This window comes from Melospiza melodia, chromosome 11, assembly GCF_035770615.1.
Source record: "Melospiza melodia melodia isolate bMelMel2 chromosome 11, bMelMel2.pri, whole genome shotgun sequence".
Lineage (NCBI taxonomy): Eukaryota > Metazoa > Chordata > Aves > Passeriformes > Passerellidae > Melospiza > Melospiza melodia.
In genome coordinates, this window is record NC_086204.1 from 3,727,446 (window position 1) to 3,742,586 (window position 15,141).

Here is a 15,141-nt window from a genome sequence, read left to right on the forward strand (position 1 = left end):
TGAATTTGTCATCTTTTTCAGAGCAGTGAAAGAGTTTTTTCATCTGGTATTGTTAATTTTGTGTGCTGGGGGGTGCTGTACCTGTTAAATAAACAGGTTCTTTCCACTTGTCTCCAAGGAATCCTTCTCAAACTGGCTGGGGAGGGTTAGGGTTAGGATTAGGGGAAAGGGCCCATGTGGGTTTGCTTTCTGGAGGGGCCCCCTTTTGGAGGTTTTCTCCCAAATTTGCCCTAAACCAGGACACCTGGCAAGAGGCCAGGACACAGGAGACTGACCTTGAAGGACTGCACAAAGGTCCAGAGCAGGATGCGGATGGTGTAACCCTGGCGGAGCAGCTTGATGAGCCGAGCAGCCCGGAAAAGCTTCAGGAAGCTCATGTTGAAGCTGCTGGTGTTCACCAGCTGGGGGAAGATGAGAGGGTCAGAGGGAGCTGGGGGCTCCCAGCACCACCCCACAGCCCGCTGCTCCCAGCCCCTGGCTCACCTTGGTGTCTGTCAGGATGATCTCCGTAATGCTGCCGATGACCGTGATGAAGTCAAAGATGTTCCAGGTGTCCCGGAAATAATTCTGCAAAAGAAAGAGGGAGAGAGGGAGCGTGGATTTGAGCTCAGGGATGGCAGGTCTGAAGGGTGCTGGGCCACAGGCCAAAGCTGCTCATGGGCAGTGGTGGAGACCTCAGAGCCCATTTGTATGCAGCCACAGTGTGGAACACCGTCCTGTGTCTGAGACAACAGCAGACCTGAGCATGCCTGCAGCAAGCAGCTCTTCCTGGGAGATGATTCATGCCTCCAACGGACCACCCTGGCAAATGGGATCAGGAAAAGCAGCCACAGCCTAGATGAGGCTACAACAGCTCGGCACCTTGACCCTCACAGCCAGGAGGCTGCTGTGCCCTCCTCTTCACAGACACCTGGACACATCTCAGCCCCTGCTGTTTGTGCAACAGTGTGGGAAACAGTAAAGGTAAGAAGGTTTTCAGAAAGCTGTAAAAGCAGGCCTTGGAAACAGAAAGAACAGAGAAAGTAAAACTAGCTGCAGCTCCAAAGTCTGAAAGTAGAAAAAGTTACAATAGTACAGCAAGCAAGGACATGAAACAATAGCTTGAGTTTTAGGCTTGGCTAATACAGACCTTAGGATTGCAGAAAAATATGCTTAGAAAGATAGTAGAAGGTTTTAAGCTTAATAATGGAGTACTGTGTATTGTTAATAGAGAGCAGACAAGCAAGCATTGTGTGAAGCAGGTGTAAATGTGCTTTTAATGATTGGCTAGAACAATCATCTGTAAGCTTTAGCAATGTGCTATTAGCTAGAAAGTTTTTTAAATGCTTTGTAACAAAGAAATATTTGGCTGTTGTTGGCAAGATGTGAGCTTTTGCCATCTTTCTATTGTCTCAACCATGTAATGAGGCTGATGCTGCAATAAAGCTCAAGGAATGTATCCCTGTCCTGTTTGTGACAAACTCCAAACACACAGCAGCTGGCACAACACCAAACGTGACCACGACTGGTGCTACTGGGAGCAAGAAGGGTGGCTAGAAACCCTCCTGGCAGTGGGCTTTGTGTCCCATAAGCAGCAAGGAATAGCTGAAGAAACAGCAATCCGTGGTTTCAGATACCAAATGAGCAGCTGGGAGTTTTAGCACTGTGAATCTGTCAGGGAGGTCTCACTGCTGCTCGGGTACAGCACAAGGACAGAAGTACAGCAGCATCTCCTGACTTGAGGGGACAAGGGAGCACAGCCCCCAGCATGTGGAACAGCACAGAACATGCACAGCCCAGGCACAGAGCACAAAGCAAGAAGTAAAACAGCAGTGTGGCTTTTCCCAGCACTGGGAAGTGCAATGAGAACCACAGAACTCCAGCCCAAAAGCAGCTCTCAGGCCAGGATCCAAAATAAGTAGCAGCAACCTCACTTTATTAACACCTTCCCTTCCTTCTTTCACACTGCCAAAGTGCAAATGAACACCCTCCTAAAGAACAGGAGCAGGCACTCACCAGGAAGCCAAAGGCAATGATCTTGAGGACGCACTCCAGGGAGAACACCATGGTGAAGGCAATGTTCAGGTACTTCAGGGCCAGCTCATAGGTGTATGGAGCAGAATAGTACTGATGGAAACAGAGACAGCACTAGCCAGGAGGAGCCTGCCAGCCTCGGGGCTGGTGACTGTCCCAGCACAGACCTGACATGGCCTATGTTTGCTGCCCTGGCTGCCTCCAGAATTCCTTCTTTTCCTCACCCCTCCCTCAGGACAGGCCTGTGGTGGTCCACATTGCTTGCCTTGGAGGCATCAAGAACATCTCCTTGCTCTCTCCACCCCTCTCCCAGGACAGATGCCATTCCTTCTAAGAAGGTGGCACAGAGGAAATCCAGGCCTGCCTGCAGTAGTTAAGAGGTCTAAATAATTTGGGTCATTTCCTTTAGAAAAGGTGCCACCTCCAGTTTGGGTCCTGTGCTGTTTCCCGGGCATGTGCCCAGGGAATTCACACACTGTCTCAAAGCATCTCCACAACCAAAATTCCCTCTGCTCCCATCCTGACTGATCCTACTGCTCCAGACGAAGGGGACAGCCTCCCTCTGAGCCCCAGCTCACCTTCATCATGAGCACCACGGTGTTGAGGGCTATCATGGCCATGATGGTGTACTCGAAGGACGGGGACACCACAAAGTGCCACACGCGGTACTGGAAGGTGTGTCTGTTCTGGGGCATGTACCTCGTCAGGGGCTTGGCGCTGATGGCAAAGTCAATGCAGGCCCTCTGCAACAAAATAATGCCCATCAGACCCCCACGGACACCTGGGAATGTCACCATCATATTTTCTGGAAAATCCCTTCACCTCCTGGGAAGCTGAGAGGCCTCAGAAAAAAAGGAAAACAATATAATCTCATTTGCTTCTCCTGTGTCTTGCTGTTTTGGAATGTGAAATGTGAAATGTGTTTTGATGCTTTGGAATGTTTGTGCTGCTTTGGAGATTGTTTATCCAACATGTGAATTGTTTTGACTTAATGACCACTCATGGTCAGGCTGTGTCAGACTCTGAAGAGAGAGTCACGAGTTTTTCATTATTATCTTGTTAAGCCTTCTGTAAGTATCCTTCCTCTATTCCTTGGTATAGTTTTAGTATAGTATTCTTTTATATAATAAATATAATATAATATAATATAATATAATATAATATAATATAATATAATATAATATAATATAATATAATATAATATAATATAATATAATATAATATAATATAATATAAATCATATCATATCATACCATATCATAATAGATTAGCCTTCTAAGAACATGGAGTCAGATTTATCATTCCTTCCTGCCACAGGGGACCCCAGAAAATACTACAGGGAGGTGCTGGTGGCTGTCACAATTCCTTCCTTCATGATCTGGGGAGGCAGCAGGCTCATGGGTTTCTCACCTTTTCGATAGCAAGGGAGTTCCAAGCTCCCAAATTGCTGAAAGCCCCATGGAAATGTCCTCATTCCCCCTCCCCAGACCATACCTCATTCTTCTCCAGGCTGCACTCCTCCATCATTTTGTCTCCTTGCTCTTGGAAGGTGATGATGATGAGAGCCACGAAAATGTTGACGAAGAAGAAGGGGAAGACCACGAAGTAGACGACGTAAAAAATGGACATCTCCATGCGGTTGCTGCGGCTGGGCCCGCGGTCCTCCTCCGTCACATCCACCGAGTGCTGCAGCACCCTGTGGGCAGAGAGGTGGAGAAAAGCAACCAGGGGTACATCCATCACTTCCAACGGGACCCAGCTCTGTCTGTCCACTCTTGTGTAATGACAAGGTAAAGCTCTGTCCTAATCTGCTTTCAAGGATGACCCTTTTAAATGGTTGCAGTTTGTTTTACAGTGCTTTGCCGCGTCCCTGATGGAAAATGGATATTCCTGTGCTCTGCACACAGAGAAAAAATATTGCCTGAGCTCACATGGGCATTTAGAGAGGTCCAGTCCTACCGTTATCCCTAATATTGACTTCAAATATATCTCCAGGCCACACAGAAAAGGCATTTTCCATCATTCACTCCCTAAGGAAGAAGCTAACCCCAGCCACGGCCCCAGCCTCATAGCAGGGCTAAAACCTCTCTTGTGCTGGTGTAATTTATGTTTATGAGGTGTTATTCTCTCCACCTCCCAGCCCAGCAGCTCCTCTCTCAGTCTCACTGGGTGTAACCTGACCACCCCAACAGGGTGACCACCCCTATGGGAGGGGACAGAGGAGCAGAATACTCACTGGGGCCACCCCTCGCCCGTGGACACCGTGAACAGGGTGAGCAGAGCCCAGATGATGTTGTCATAGTGAAACTCGTGCCGCTTCCACTCCCTGCATTTCACCTCCATCTTGTTCTTCTCGTGGTCCACATAGTTCCCTCTGCAAGGAGGACAGGGAGCAGTGACCTTGGGGTTTTTGGGCTGCCAGAGTGTGGGATGGTGGGTTTGAACCCTGGGGGCAGCGCAGGTGTGTTGGGGTCACCTCTCCTCCCTTCAGCCATGAGGAAGGGGAGAGAGGAGGGGAAGGTAAAACAGAAGAGAGAAGAAGGAAAGAACAGGAGCAAATTAAGGGCTCTGCACTCCACAGAAGGATGGGCCACAGCACTGGGGATGGGGTTCAGCCCATGCTGTCCCCAGGAGCAAGGACTTAACAGGGACCCACAGCAGACACGACCCAGCGCCCTGCCCTTGCCAGAGGGGTGAGAAGCACCAGAGCTACTCCACAGGGCACCCACATGCAGTCCTTCTGCGTGTCCTTGGAGCTGTCAGTGCAGTAGAAGAACTTCCCCTTGAAGAGCTGCACGGCGATGACGGCGAAGATGAACATGAAGAGCTTGTAGACAATGAGGATGTTGAAGACGTTCTTGAGAGATGTCACTACACAGTCAAAAACAGCCTGGAAGAGAGGGCAGAGCTCACCCTGGGGAACCCACAGACCTGCACCAAGACCAGGTTACTTGCTGGGCAAAGAGGGAAGGAGCTGGGCCTTCTCCCAGGCCAAAAGTTATTTTGTGAACAAGGTTAACACCCAGAGCACCCACAGCACACATGTAGGCACCATGCAGCCCCTGAGACAGCACCAGGGATGGATATTTGTGTCCTCAGTGTTCTCTGCAACCAGGGAAGCAGATGGGGGACCATCCTAATGATGCAATTAGCAGCACTCAAGACTAATTAGTGAGCACTTCATCATTTTGCATCACCCCAATAGCAGGACAGAGCAAATACTTCTGCCTGCCAGAACAGCACGTTCCTTAGTGCTCTCAGCCCTGGCTCTCACAGCACTTCAAGTGGGGATTGTCCTGATCCTTGTTTCATGGGATCATGCTTCATTTTCCTTATCCCTGGATCCCTGATGGAGACAGGCACTTCCAGAAAGGAACTGACACGGGCTGACTCCATCCACTGATCAGGAAGAAAAGCTGGGGTCAACCCTCATGTTTTTGGGGTGGCACCCAAGTCTCATCAATCAGCCAAACCACTTAAAAGTGAAAAAAAGGAGCTTCCTCGTTCTCATACTCTTTTTGGTTTTGTACCCCGTCAGCTAAGGTAGGGAAATTCATAATCCTACCTGTGATGCAGAAATAATCCAATTATTGAGATGGGAAATCCCTCTCCAGTACAACACTGTGACAGCACAGCACACAAAACCCCAAGCTGTTTGCAACCTGCTCTGGTGGGAAAGATGAAAAACTTCCCAAAGAGATTTGAGCTCTCCAAAACCAGGGCAGCCTATTTTTCAGGGGAACATCTGGGCTTTGCTCCATTTTGTCCACTCAAGCCCCACCTTCCCTGGCAGAGGAACTATTCTGGACACCTTGCAGTGCTCCACGCTTGCTTTCAAAAACTCCCTGAACCTCCAGATACAAAGGGCTCCTAGAACACCCCAAAAGCTTTGAAAACAACTTGTTTATTGCTCACAAACAAATCACTGGGGTGGTCCCTGCTCCCAGGGAAGAGGAGAAGAGGATGTGAGGCAGGAGATGGAGCTCGTTACCTTCAGCTTGGGCAGCCTCTTGATGGTTTTCAGGGGCCTCAAGACCCGCAGCACACGGAGGGACTTGATGGTCTTGATATCCCGGCCCTTGTTGGTCCTGCCACATCGGAGGGAAGCACACACACCCAAAAGTGGAACAGAGAGACAATAACCTTGTAGACCTGGGTGCCCTGGGGAGCTGAACTGCCAACAACACCCCCCCAGCACGTGTGAAGATGGGAACAGGAGGGGCACAAACACTGCTGAGCTCCCAGCCCACCTCAACACAGCTCCTCTGACAGCCAGCAGAGATGGAAAACCAGGTAATCCCCTTTTTCCTGGGATTAGCACCCTTCCAGAGACCTCAACAAACCCCTAGCTGTAGGAAGCAGTGCCAGGGCTAGGGCAGACAGTGCCAGGAGGTTTGCAGGGCACAGGCACACGCTGTTTGTAAACAGGGCTTGTGCAGGGTCACCGCCGCTGCAAATTGTTTCCTTCCTGTTGCAAGAGATGCAGAATAAAACGAGGGAGGTTTGCTCAAGGGGGTCCACATTGCCAGGGAAATTGTGGGTGCCTCATCCCTGGAAGTGTTCCAGACAAAGTTAGATGGGGCCCTGAACAGCCTGGTCTAGTGGAAGGTGTTCCTGACTAAGGCACAGGGGTTGGACCCTTGGGAGGGTCTCAAAGGTTTCTCCAGATCAGAGCTGTTCTTGCCTTCACCCCAAATCAGCTGAGGGAGGCAGAGTTTACCAGGAGAATTCTTTAAAAGCCCCCTCATGACCCTCAATTCTTGCATATGATGATTATTCCCTAATCACAATATCACAATACCAGGTAGGATTTTTTTTTCTTTTTTAACCAAAGCCTGGATCTCGAGGTCCTGGTGAAGGTGGCACAGCTTGGGTCCACCAGGCACCCTCGAAAAAACATCAAGGAAATTACTTGCAACAACAGATGCTCCCAATTACACAGCTCCTTGGCGAGGGTTAATGCAACAGGGAGTACAATAATGGGCTTAATCATTACGAGATGTAAACAAAACCACTAATTAATAGCCCTCCCTAGAAGCACAGCCCTCACATGCATGGGAAGCAACTGTAGAGACGAACCTAGGACTCACTGCTTTGCTCAGAAATAGGGCCTGGATAAAGGCCTGGGATATCTGACTGAGGGCAGCACTCATCTGGTGCGAGTTGTCACCAAGGCCACCCCAAGTGCAGTGTCTGACACCTGCTATGGGGAATCCCTTCAGCCCTCAGGAGTGCCTGCAGAGCAGTATGTTGCAGCCCCTGAAAACGCAGCTGAGGGTCAGCCCAGGTGTGGGACAGAGTGAGCTCCAGCTGCAGCCACCCCCCCCTGCATTCCCAGGAGCACCATAGTTACCCCAAAGCATTCCTGTCGGCGATCCAGCCCAGCAGCCAGCGAGCAGCACCAGCAGAGAGGTGGAAAAAGAAAGAAAGAAAGAGAGGAGGAAGGTGAGAAAAGGGTCAGGGGAGCTGCATGGGGACCCTGCAGTAGCTGCCCACCACCCCAGACCTGAGGAGAAAGGCACAGTGTGTAGACCATGTTGTAGCCTTCAGGATAGGGCACATCTCCAGGGAGGAACTCCTCCAGAATCCCCTCCCGCCCTCCCTGCTGGAGGTTTTGGGTGGGGGGCATGTGGTGAAAGCTCTGCTGGAAGAGGAACCTGCATGTAGTTGGGACAGTGGGCAGCAGCAGGAAGGCACAGTGCTCCTCAGCCAGGAGCTGTGGGGTCAGTGAGCCAAAGGCAGGTGCCTCCAAGGGAACCCACCTTCAAGCCACAACAGTTCCCATCCAAATTCTGCTCAATCACCTCCACTGAGAGCTGCACTGAGCCTGAGCTGCAGTGCAGGGTCTCCTGCAAGCCAGCAGGATGCTCCATTTGTACAAGCCAAGGTGGGCTCCAAGGTCCCTGGCTGTGACCAAACCTCTGTCCCTGCTTGAGCCAAGTCCCTGCCATGTGCACACAGAGTGCTCAGCACTTGGGGCAAAGCCTGTAAGCAAAACTTTTCCTTAAACACATCAAACTCACCCCAGCCCCTGGCTGTGTGTCAGTCCAGAATGTGGGAGGTGTGCTGAAAAGGTGACAGCTTAACTTTGCAGCACTTCTGCGGTGCCCTGACCTGCCTCACACCAGGTTATTCTGCAGTACCTAGGAGTCCTTCTTTCTTCCAGACCCAGTGGGCACAAGGAGATGCTGCAAGGAAAGAAGCCCCTCTGCTGGGTAATCAGCCCCTGCACAGCCAGGGCTCCACACTGGCCACTCAACCTCTGCACCAACCCTTCCACCAGCCCTGGACAGCTCTGCAAAACTGCTGAGAACTGCAGCCTCAGAGGGAGGCAAAAGCCAGCAGGGTCTTTACTTGTGGTTCTGGTTATTTCAGCTAATTTAATTTGAACTCCTTGGAGATTTACAGCTTTTTATTTAGGCTGTGCATGGATTGATGGATTAGCTTTCCATGTGGAGAGCCAGAGATGAATGGAGACAGCCTCTCCCAGGATTTGTGGCCTCTGAGGGAGCAGTGGACAAGCCACAGTGGCTCACAGAGAGACGGCTTTGTGGGTGGACACTCGGTGGTCAGAGATTTGGATGTGGCACTGCTGAACCAGCTCCAAACCTCCTGCTGTGCTCCACAGCCACCCCTGAGGGAAAACCAGAGTGAAGAGGGAGGCAGGAGGGGCAGGAAACCTGCATGGAACACCCCAGAATTCCTGCTGGGAAGTGCTGGACTCAGGCACCAGCTGGTCTCATCCAGGTAATCACCACACTCCACAGGCACTGCTGCTCCCACCCAACACCATGGAGGAGAGGAGGAGAAGGAGAAAGGAGAGAAGAAGGGAGAAGAGGAGGAGAAGGAGAAAGAAGAAGTAGAAATGAGAAAAGAGGAGAAGGAGGAGAGGAGGAGGAGGAAGAGAAGGAGGGAGGAGGGAGGAGAAGGAAAAGGAGAAAGAAGGAGAAGGAGGAAGGAGAAAGGAGAAGGAGAAAGGAGAAGGGAGAAGAGGAGGAGTAGGAGAAAGAAGGAGAAGTAGAAATGAGAAAGAAGAGAAGGAGAAGGAGGAGAAAGGAGAAGGAGAACAAGAAAAGAAAAGGAGAGGGAGAGGGAGAAGGAGGAAGGAGAAGGGGAAAGGAGAAGAGAAGGAGAGGGAGAGAAAAAAGGAGAAGGGAGAAGAGGAGGAGAAAGAAGGAGAAGGAGAAAGAAGGAGAAGGAGAAAGAAGGAGAAGAAGGAGAGGAGGAGGAGGAAGAGAAGGAGAAAGGAGAAGGTGAAGGAGAAGGAGGGAGGAGAAGGAAAAGCAGAAAGAAGGAGAAAGAAGGAGAAAGAAGGAGAAAGAAGGAGAAAGGAGAAGAAGGAGAACATTCCCCGTGCCCTGGCCCCACGTCAAAGAGCTCACGGAGGGAGAAGAAAAGGAGACGGATTGGAACTTTAGCACCAGAGTTTTCCCCTGGGGATCAGGAGGGAGGCTGGGAGGGAGGGTGGCAGGCTGGGACATGGAGAGCTGGTGAATATCCTGCAGCTCCTTGGGCTGCCGAGGGCAGAGGCAGGTGTTCTTAGAAATGCTTTATAATGCATGAACCCATCAGAAATCACCGTGAGGCCTTTGTTCCCCTCACTGCCCAAGCCATGAGCTCATCTCCTGCAGCAGGAGCCAGGCTGGAGGCGGGGCAGACAGACAGACAATCCTGCAGGTTTACAGGACAAAATCCCCATCCATGGCACAAGCAGCTCAGCATCTGCCCAGTTACAGTTGCAGGAGAGAGCAGGAGACACCGATGCTCACTGCAAACCTGTGTGTGGAGACGCCAAGGCCTTCTCCACACATCCTCACCCTCGCGAATTCAGCTGCCCCATGCCCAGAGGGAACATCCTTCCCTCAGCAGGCAGGGGCCAAGCAGGGCTGGAAGGTGCCAGGCAGCTCCCCCACATCCCCTGCCAGCTGCAGGGCCACCACAGGAGCTGTGCCACCCTTGTGGGGCGAGGGCAAGGGGACAGCAAGCAATTCCTGTGCACTGGTGAGGGTCACCATGACATTTTCTGAAAAATCCTCTTCGTCCAGGATTTTCTCCTGGGAAGCTGAGAAGCCTCAGAGGGGAATGAAAACAAAAAATATCTGATTTCCTTCTCCTGTGTTTGCTGCTTTGGAATGTGGCTTGGACATTGTTTACCAAGAGGTGCATGTTTGATTGGGTCCATGTGAATTGTTTTTAATTAATGACCAGTCACAGCCAGCTGTGTCAGACTCTCTGAGTCAGTCACGAGTTTTCATTATCATTCTTGTTGTTTAGGCTTCTGATGTATCCTTTCTCTTTCTTTAGTATAGTTTCAGTATAGAATAATATTATATAATATTATATATGTATTGTATGTACATTATAATAATATGTATACATATTATATATATGTGTGTATATATAATATGTATACATATTATTATAATGTAATGTAATATAATGTAATGTAATATAATTTAATGTAAATATCATATCATATCATATCATATCATATCATATCATATCATATCATATCATATTATATCATATCATATATAAATAATATCAGCCTTCTGAGAACATGGAGTCAAATCCTCATCTCTCACCTTGTCCTGGGGACTCTCACAAACACCACAGGTGAGGACACCCCTCCACCCAGGAGCAGGCTGAGCCAACAACCTGTGCTCCTTCAGCCATCAAAACTCTTGATGGAAGTTGCCTTGGAAGGAAAAGGCTCCTTTGTGCTCCTACTCAAACAATGCATCTTCAGGCTGCTGATGCTGAGGGGCTGTCCTGGCAGAGCAGGGATCAGCCAGGCCCTGGAGATGCTCCATCCACCCTCCTGGTGGCCTGTGTGGCCTCCCAGAGGCTCAGAGCATTGTCCCCAGTCTACAAACGTGCCCCCAGCCCCTTCCCCATGGTCTGTGCTCTGCCCCCAGCCCTGCCCAGGGGCTGCTCCATCCCTGTGCTGGGCGAGCTGATTTCTCCCATGCTCTTCCCAAGGAGAGAGCAGGGCTGGAAGCGCTGGGTCAGGAGGGTGAGGAAGGCACAAGCAATGAGCCAGAGGGGCACAGGTGGGTGAGAACCAGGAGAAGGAGCTGCTTCCCAGTGTGAGGTGAGGTGGGAGGGATGGATTATGGACTGTAATCCAGCCAGGGAGCCCCACACGGTACCTGAGCTGTGGCCAAGGCTCCCGTCCTCCCCTGTCAGCAGCCACTGCTGCCAGTGTTACAGGCACAAAGAGAACAACAGCATGACAAAGGAGCCTGAGCCTCTCCTCTCTGCTCCTGTCTCTGCAATGGGGCAGCACAGTCCTGGGGATGGACCAGGGGGTGCCCCTTCCCTGCCAGCACCACCTTGGCACCACACATCCCTCCCTGAACTCACTGCACCCTGTCGCAGACATTTTTTATGGAAAATCCTTTCTTCAGGATTTTTCTTCTTGAGAAGCTGTGAAGCCTCAGGAACAAAATGTAAACATTGATTATCTGTTGCTGTGGAATGCAACAAGTAGACCTGTGATTAGTCCACGTTAGATGTTTCTAATTAATGGCTAATGACAGCCCAGCTAGCTCAAGCAGAGAGTCCGAGCCACCAACGTTTGTTATCATTCCTTCCTATTCTATTCTTAGCCAGCCTTCTGATGAAACCTTTTCTTCTATTCTTTTAGTATAGTTTTAATGTATATCATAAAATAATAAATCAAGCCTTCTGAAACACGGAGTCAGATCCTCATCTCTTCCCTCATCCTGAGACCCTTGTGAATGCTGTCACAGCACCCCCTGCCCCAGCCAGCAGCACAGGGCACATCAGAGCAGCAGGAAACTCATCCCTGCGTGCTCCTGCCCTCCATGGCACACCCCAGTAGCCACAGGTGCCACAAGCTCAGTGCCAGGGCCCAATCTCCAAGCAATGCTCAGTGGGGATGCTGCAGGGCAAGCACACAGCCCTCTCTGTGATGCCTCAGAGGATGCTGGCACAAGCCCCACCAGCCTCATCCCCATTCCTGCAGGGGTCCAGAGCAATGTCCCACTCAGACCAGAGGGAAAAGTCACCAGGGCTACCATTTCCAGCACAAATGTGTTCGCAGGGCAGCTCCACCTGGCAGGCTGCAGCTTTTGCTGTCTCTGTGTACCCCAAGATGCATGACAGGTGTGTAACTCCAGGTCTGCCCCCCTTTAGGCCATTTCCCCCGTCTCTAACAGTCCCTTCTGCTCTGTTTCAAATCCACTTGCACCAGAAACTTCTTCCTAGCATCTCCAGCTTGCCTTGCCTTGCTCCCTGCCTGCTTTCACATCAGCTTCTGCCAACCAGGAGAAACATCTTTGGAGCAGCCACACACCACTGCCAGGAGCCATACCAGAAATAAAATACAAAACAAAATCAGAGTTTAGTAGCCATAGCACACAATTTCACCCTTCTCCCAGCCCAGGGGAGGCATGGAGCTGACAAGACAAGGGCCACTTACGCCAAGGCAAAAGCCACCAGCGCTCCCACCACCACGATGAAATCAAGGATGTTCCAGAGGTCTCGGAAGTAGGAGCCATCCTGCAGGATCAAGCCCTGGTCAATCATCTGGAGGGGAGATACAGAGAGAAAAACAGGCAGGGGATGAGCAGCTCAGACACCAAGCTGGGGGACAGGGACACTGCAGACACATCCCAGAGTCCTGGCTGTAGGACTTGGTATTTTGTGGAAGCCTCGGGGCTGATAAAGGAGGTGCTGAGCACTCTGGACCAGCATTGCTGAGAACCAGACTTTAAGGTCTCCACCTTCTAAATTGAGGACCAGAACTGCAGAACTGAGCTATTTCCCAGGGAAGCTGCATCCTGTCAGGGCTCTTACCTTGATCACCATCTCGAAGGTGAAGACACCAGTGAAGACGTAGTCAAAATACCTCAGCACCTGCAGACAGAGGGCACAGGTGCTCTGCAGCTGCTGCTCAGCAAACTGTGCCCACCCAGACACCCAGATACAGCAGCTTGCTTAGCTCAGGGACAGCAAAATGGGGTTGGTTTGCTTGTCCCAAACCCAGCCTCGTCCCTAAGAGTTCAGGACAGACCCAAACCCAGCCTCTGCAGGCAGGAGGGAACCATTCCCCATGCAAATGGCTTGGAAATGACACTGCTTGCCAGGATCACCTGCCCCACACCAGTACCAGCATCTCCCCAGTCCAAGGCACTTTACAGCTGACCAGGCATCCTGGTCTCTCCCCAGGCTCTAAACCCCACGTGGGGGAAGCTGGGGGTGACTCCCACGGTTCACAACAGAATGTGATGGGGCAGAAATCAGATTCCACAGCACAATGCATGTGCCACCATGGGCTGCCCTGATCCCTCAAACCCTGCAGGAGCTCTGCCTGCCCTGGTGGGGGAGCAGGAGGGGGTTGCAATCACTTTGTTGCGGTCGGAGTTGGTGAGGACGGGATCCTCGGCGGCGAGGGCGATGCTGCTGGCAGCGATCACCAGCAGGATGCACATCTCGAAGTAGCGCAGGTTCACGATGTAGTGGCAGGCCCTCCTCACCCTGCAGGGACACACACCCCACCCGTGAGCCCCTGGCAGGACACAGCCACAGCCCCTGTGCAAAGCCCACCCCATGATGCCGCCTTCCAGGGTGGGGAGATGGGCAGCAAAGCCTGAGGAGCAGAAGAAGGGAGCCCAAGGGGTGTTTGGGCTTGTTGGTCCCTCTTGTCAGCTGTCTCAGCCCCACAGCCAGGCAGGGAGAGTCCCCAAGAAATTGGGGTGCTTACTCTTCCAGGCTGCTGGGTCTGGGGAAGAGCTACAGAGCAGCAGAAAACTGCAGGTAAATATAACAAACAAGGAATAAAAATCCCAGTTTGGGAGAGAGCCATGCCACAGAGGGAGAGCAATGTGGGGCTTGGGGAGCTCTGTGGCTGCTTTGGGAGCGTGTTTCGGAGACACTCATCTCCCTTCTCACAGGGATTTCCTGGTTTTGGTGATGTCTGGGGCTCCTTCCCCTTGCAGCCCTCCCCAGCCCCAGAGTGAAAAACATCTCACGGGTTGGTGGTGCTGAAGATGAACATGGAGCTGTGCGGCACCATGGCTTTGCCCGTCTCGCTCTTTTCCTTCTTCCTCTTCTTCTTCTCCATTTCTTCCTCATCCTCTTTGGTCTCAGCCTCCTTTAAGGGGCTGGCTTCGCCGTCTGTCTTGTTGCTAACTGCAGGAAAGCGAGAGCCTTTGCCCGACCTTGCACCCAGACAACACCCTGGGGTGTCCCTGCCACCCCCCCAAATTCCTGCTCTGAATCCCTGTGCTGTCACAGGGAGAGGGACTAGGCAGGAAGAAAACACACCAGCTGCTGGCATGGAGCAGATAAAATGGGTTTAACGAGGCCACTTTTCACCTTGCTGGTTAATTAATAACACTGTTTAAAGCAGCTCACCTTGACAGCCAGGATGCTGCTAAGGGGTTTGAGTGACAGTGAGCTGCCTGAGGCTACAGATGTTCCAGGAAAAACAGGGAATGCCAGAGTTTTGCCCAGGCAGAGAGGAAGGGGAAATGATGGATTGGATGAAGGGGTGTTGGGAAATGATGGATCAGATGAAGGGGTGGATGGGAAGAGGTGAGAAAGGGGATGCTGGCGCATCGGTGTTTGGGTCCCCCTGCAAAACTGGGGTGAGGCGCTGCAAGGAGCAGCACGGAGATTCCCCCAGCTGATGGATGCAGACAGGACAACCCACACGAGCAGCTTTCCACCCCCACAGGGTCCCCGAGGGCTGGGAGAGGGGCTCAGGAAAGAGAGAGGGGTCCTCACTCTGTACCACAGCGGAGTCGTGCACATCGATCATGATGGCCGTGCTCTCGGTGGCCTTCTCGGTGTTGGGGGTGATGGAGGACAGGTCGGGCTCGCTGCGGCTCACGCTGCGGCTGGGCTCCAGCAGCGCCTGCTCGCTCGTGTCCGGGCTGCTGCACTCCTGCTCCGTCAGCGTGCCCGTCCTCCCCTGGCACAGCTCGGCTGCCACGTGTGGGGGGCTGCCCCTCTTGGCGGTGCCAATCAGATCGGCGTCGCCGGCAGGGACCCCGTTTGTCCTGCAGTAGGGACAGGGGAGAAAAGGAGGTGTGAGAAGATACAGGGGCAGGAGATGGAGAGAATTTGAGGAGCTGTGAGGATTGCAAGATGTCCTCT

The 15,141-nt window shown here is 51.8% G+C and overlaps 1 protein-coding gene across 3 annotated transcripts in view; it reads right to left on the bottom strand.

Annotated features, from left to right (window-relative positions):
• Window positions 1–15,141, bottom strand: part of CACNA1E (calcium voltage-gated channel subunit alpha1 E) — a 133,206-nt gene that overhangs the window by 23,535 nt on the left and 94,530 nt on the right. For all 3 annotated transcript variants that reach the window (XM_063165366.1, XM_063165364.1, XM_063165365.1), the window contains 13 exons: window positions 14,770–15,044; window positions 14,013–14,172; window positions 13,389–13,518; window positions 12,838–12,897; window positions 12,461–12,567; window positions 6,005–6,101; window positions 4,743–4,903; window positions 4,250–4,387; window positions 3,508–3,709; window positions 2,592–2,756; window positions 1,996–2,106; window positions 484–567; window positions 276–401 (listed from right to left, as the gene is read on the bottom strand). In XM_063165366.1, the coding sequence (XP_063021436.1) occupies window positions 276–401; window positions 484–567; window positions 1,996–2,106; window positions 2,592–2,756; window positions 3,508–3,709; window positions 4,250–4,387; window positions 4,743–4,903; window positions 6,005–6,101; window positions 12,461–12,567; window positions 12,838–12,897; window positions 13,389–13,518; window positions 14,013–14,172; window positions 14,770–15,044 (1,816 nt within the window). The remainder of the gene's footprint in view (window positions 1–275; window positions 402–483; window positions 568–1,995; window positions 2,107–2,591; window positions 2,757–3,507; window positions 3,710–4,249; window positions 4,388–4,742; window positions 4,904–6,004; window positions 6,102–12,460; window positions 12,568–12,837; window positions 12,898–13,388; window positions 13,519–14,012; window positions 14,173–14,769; window positions 15,045–15,141) is intronic.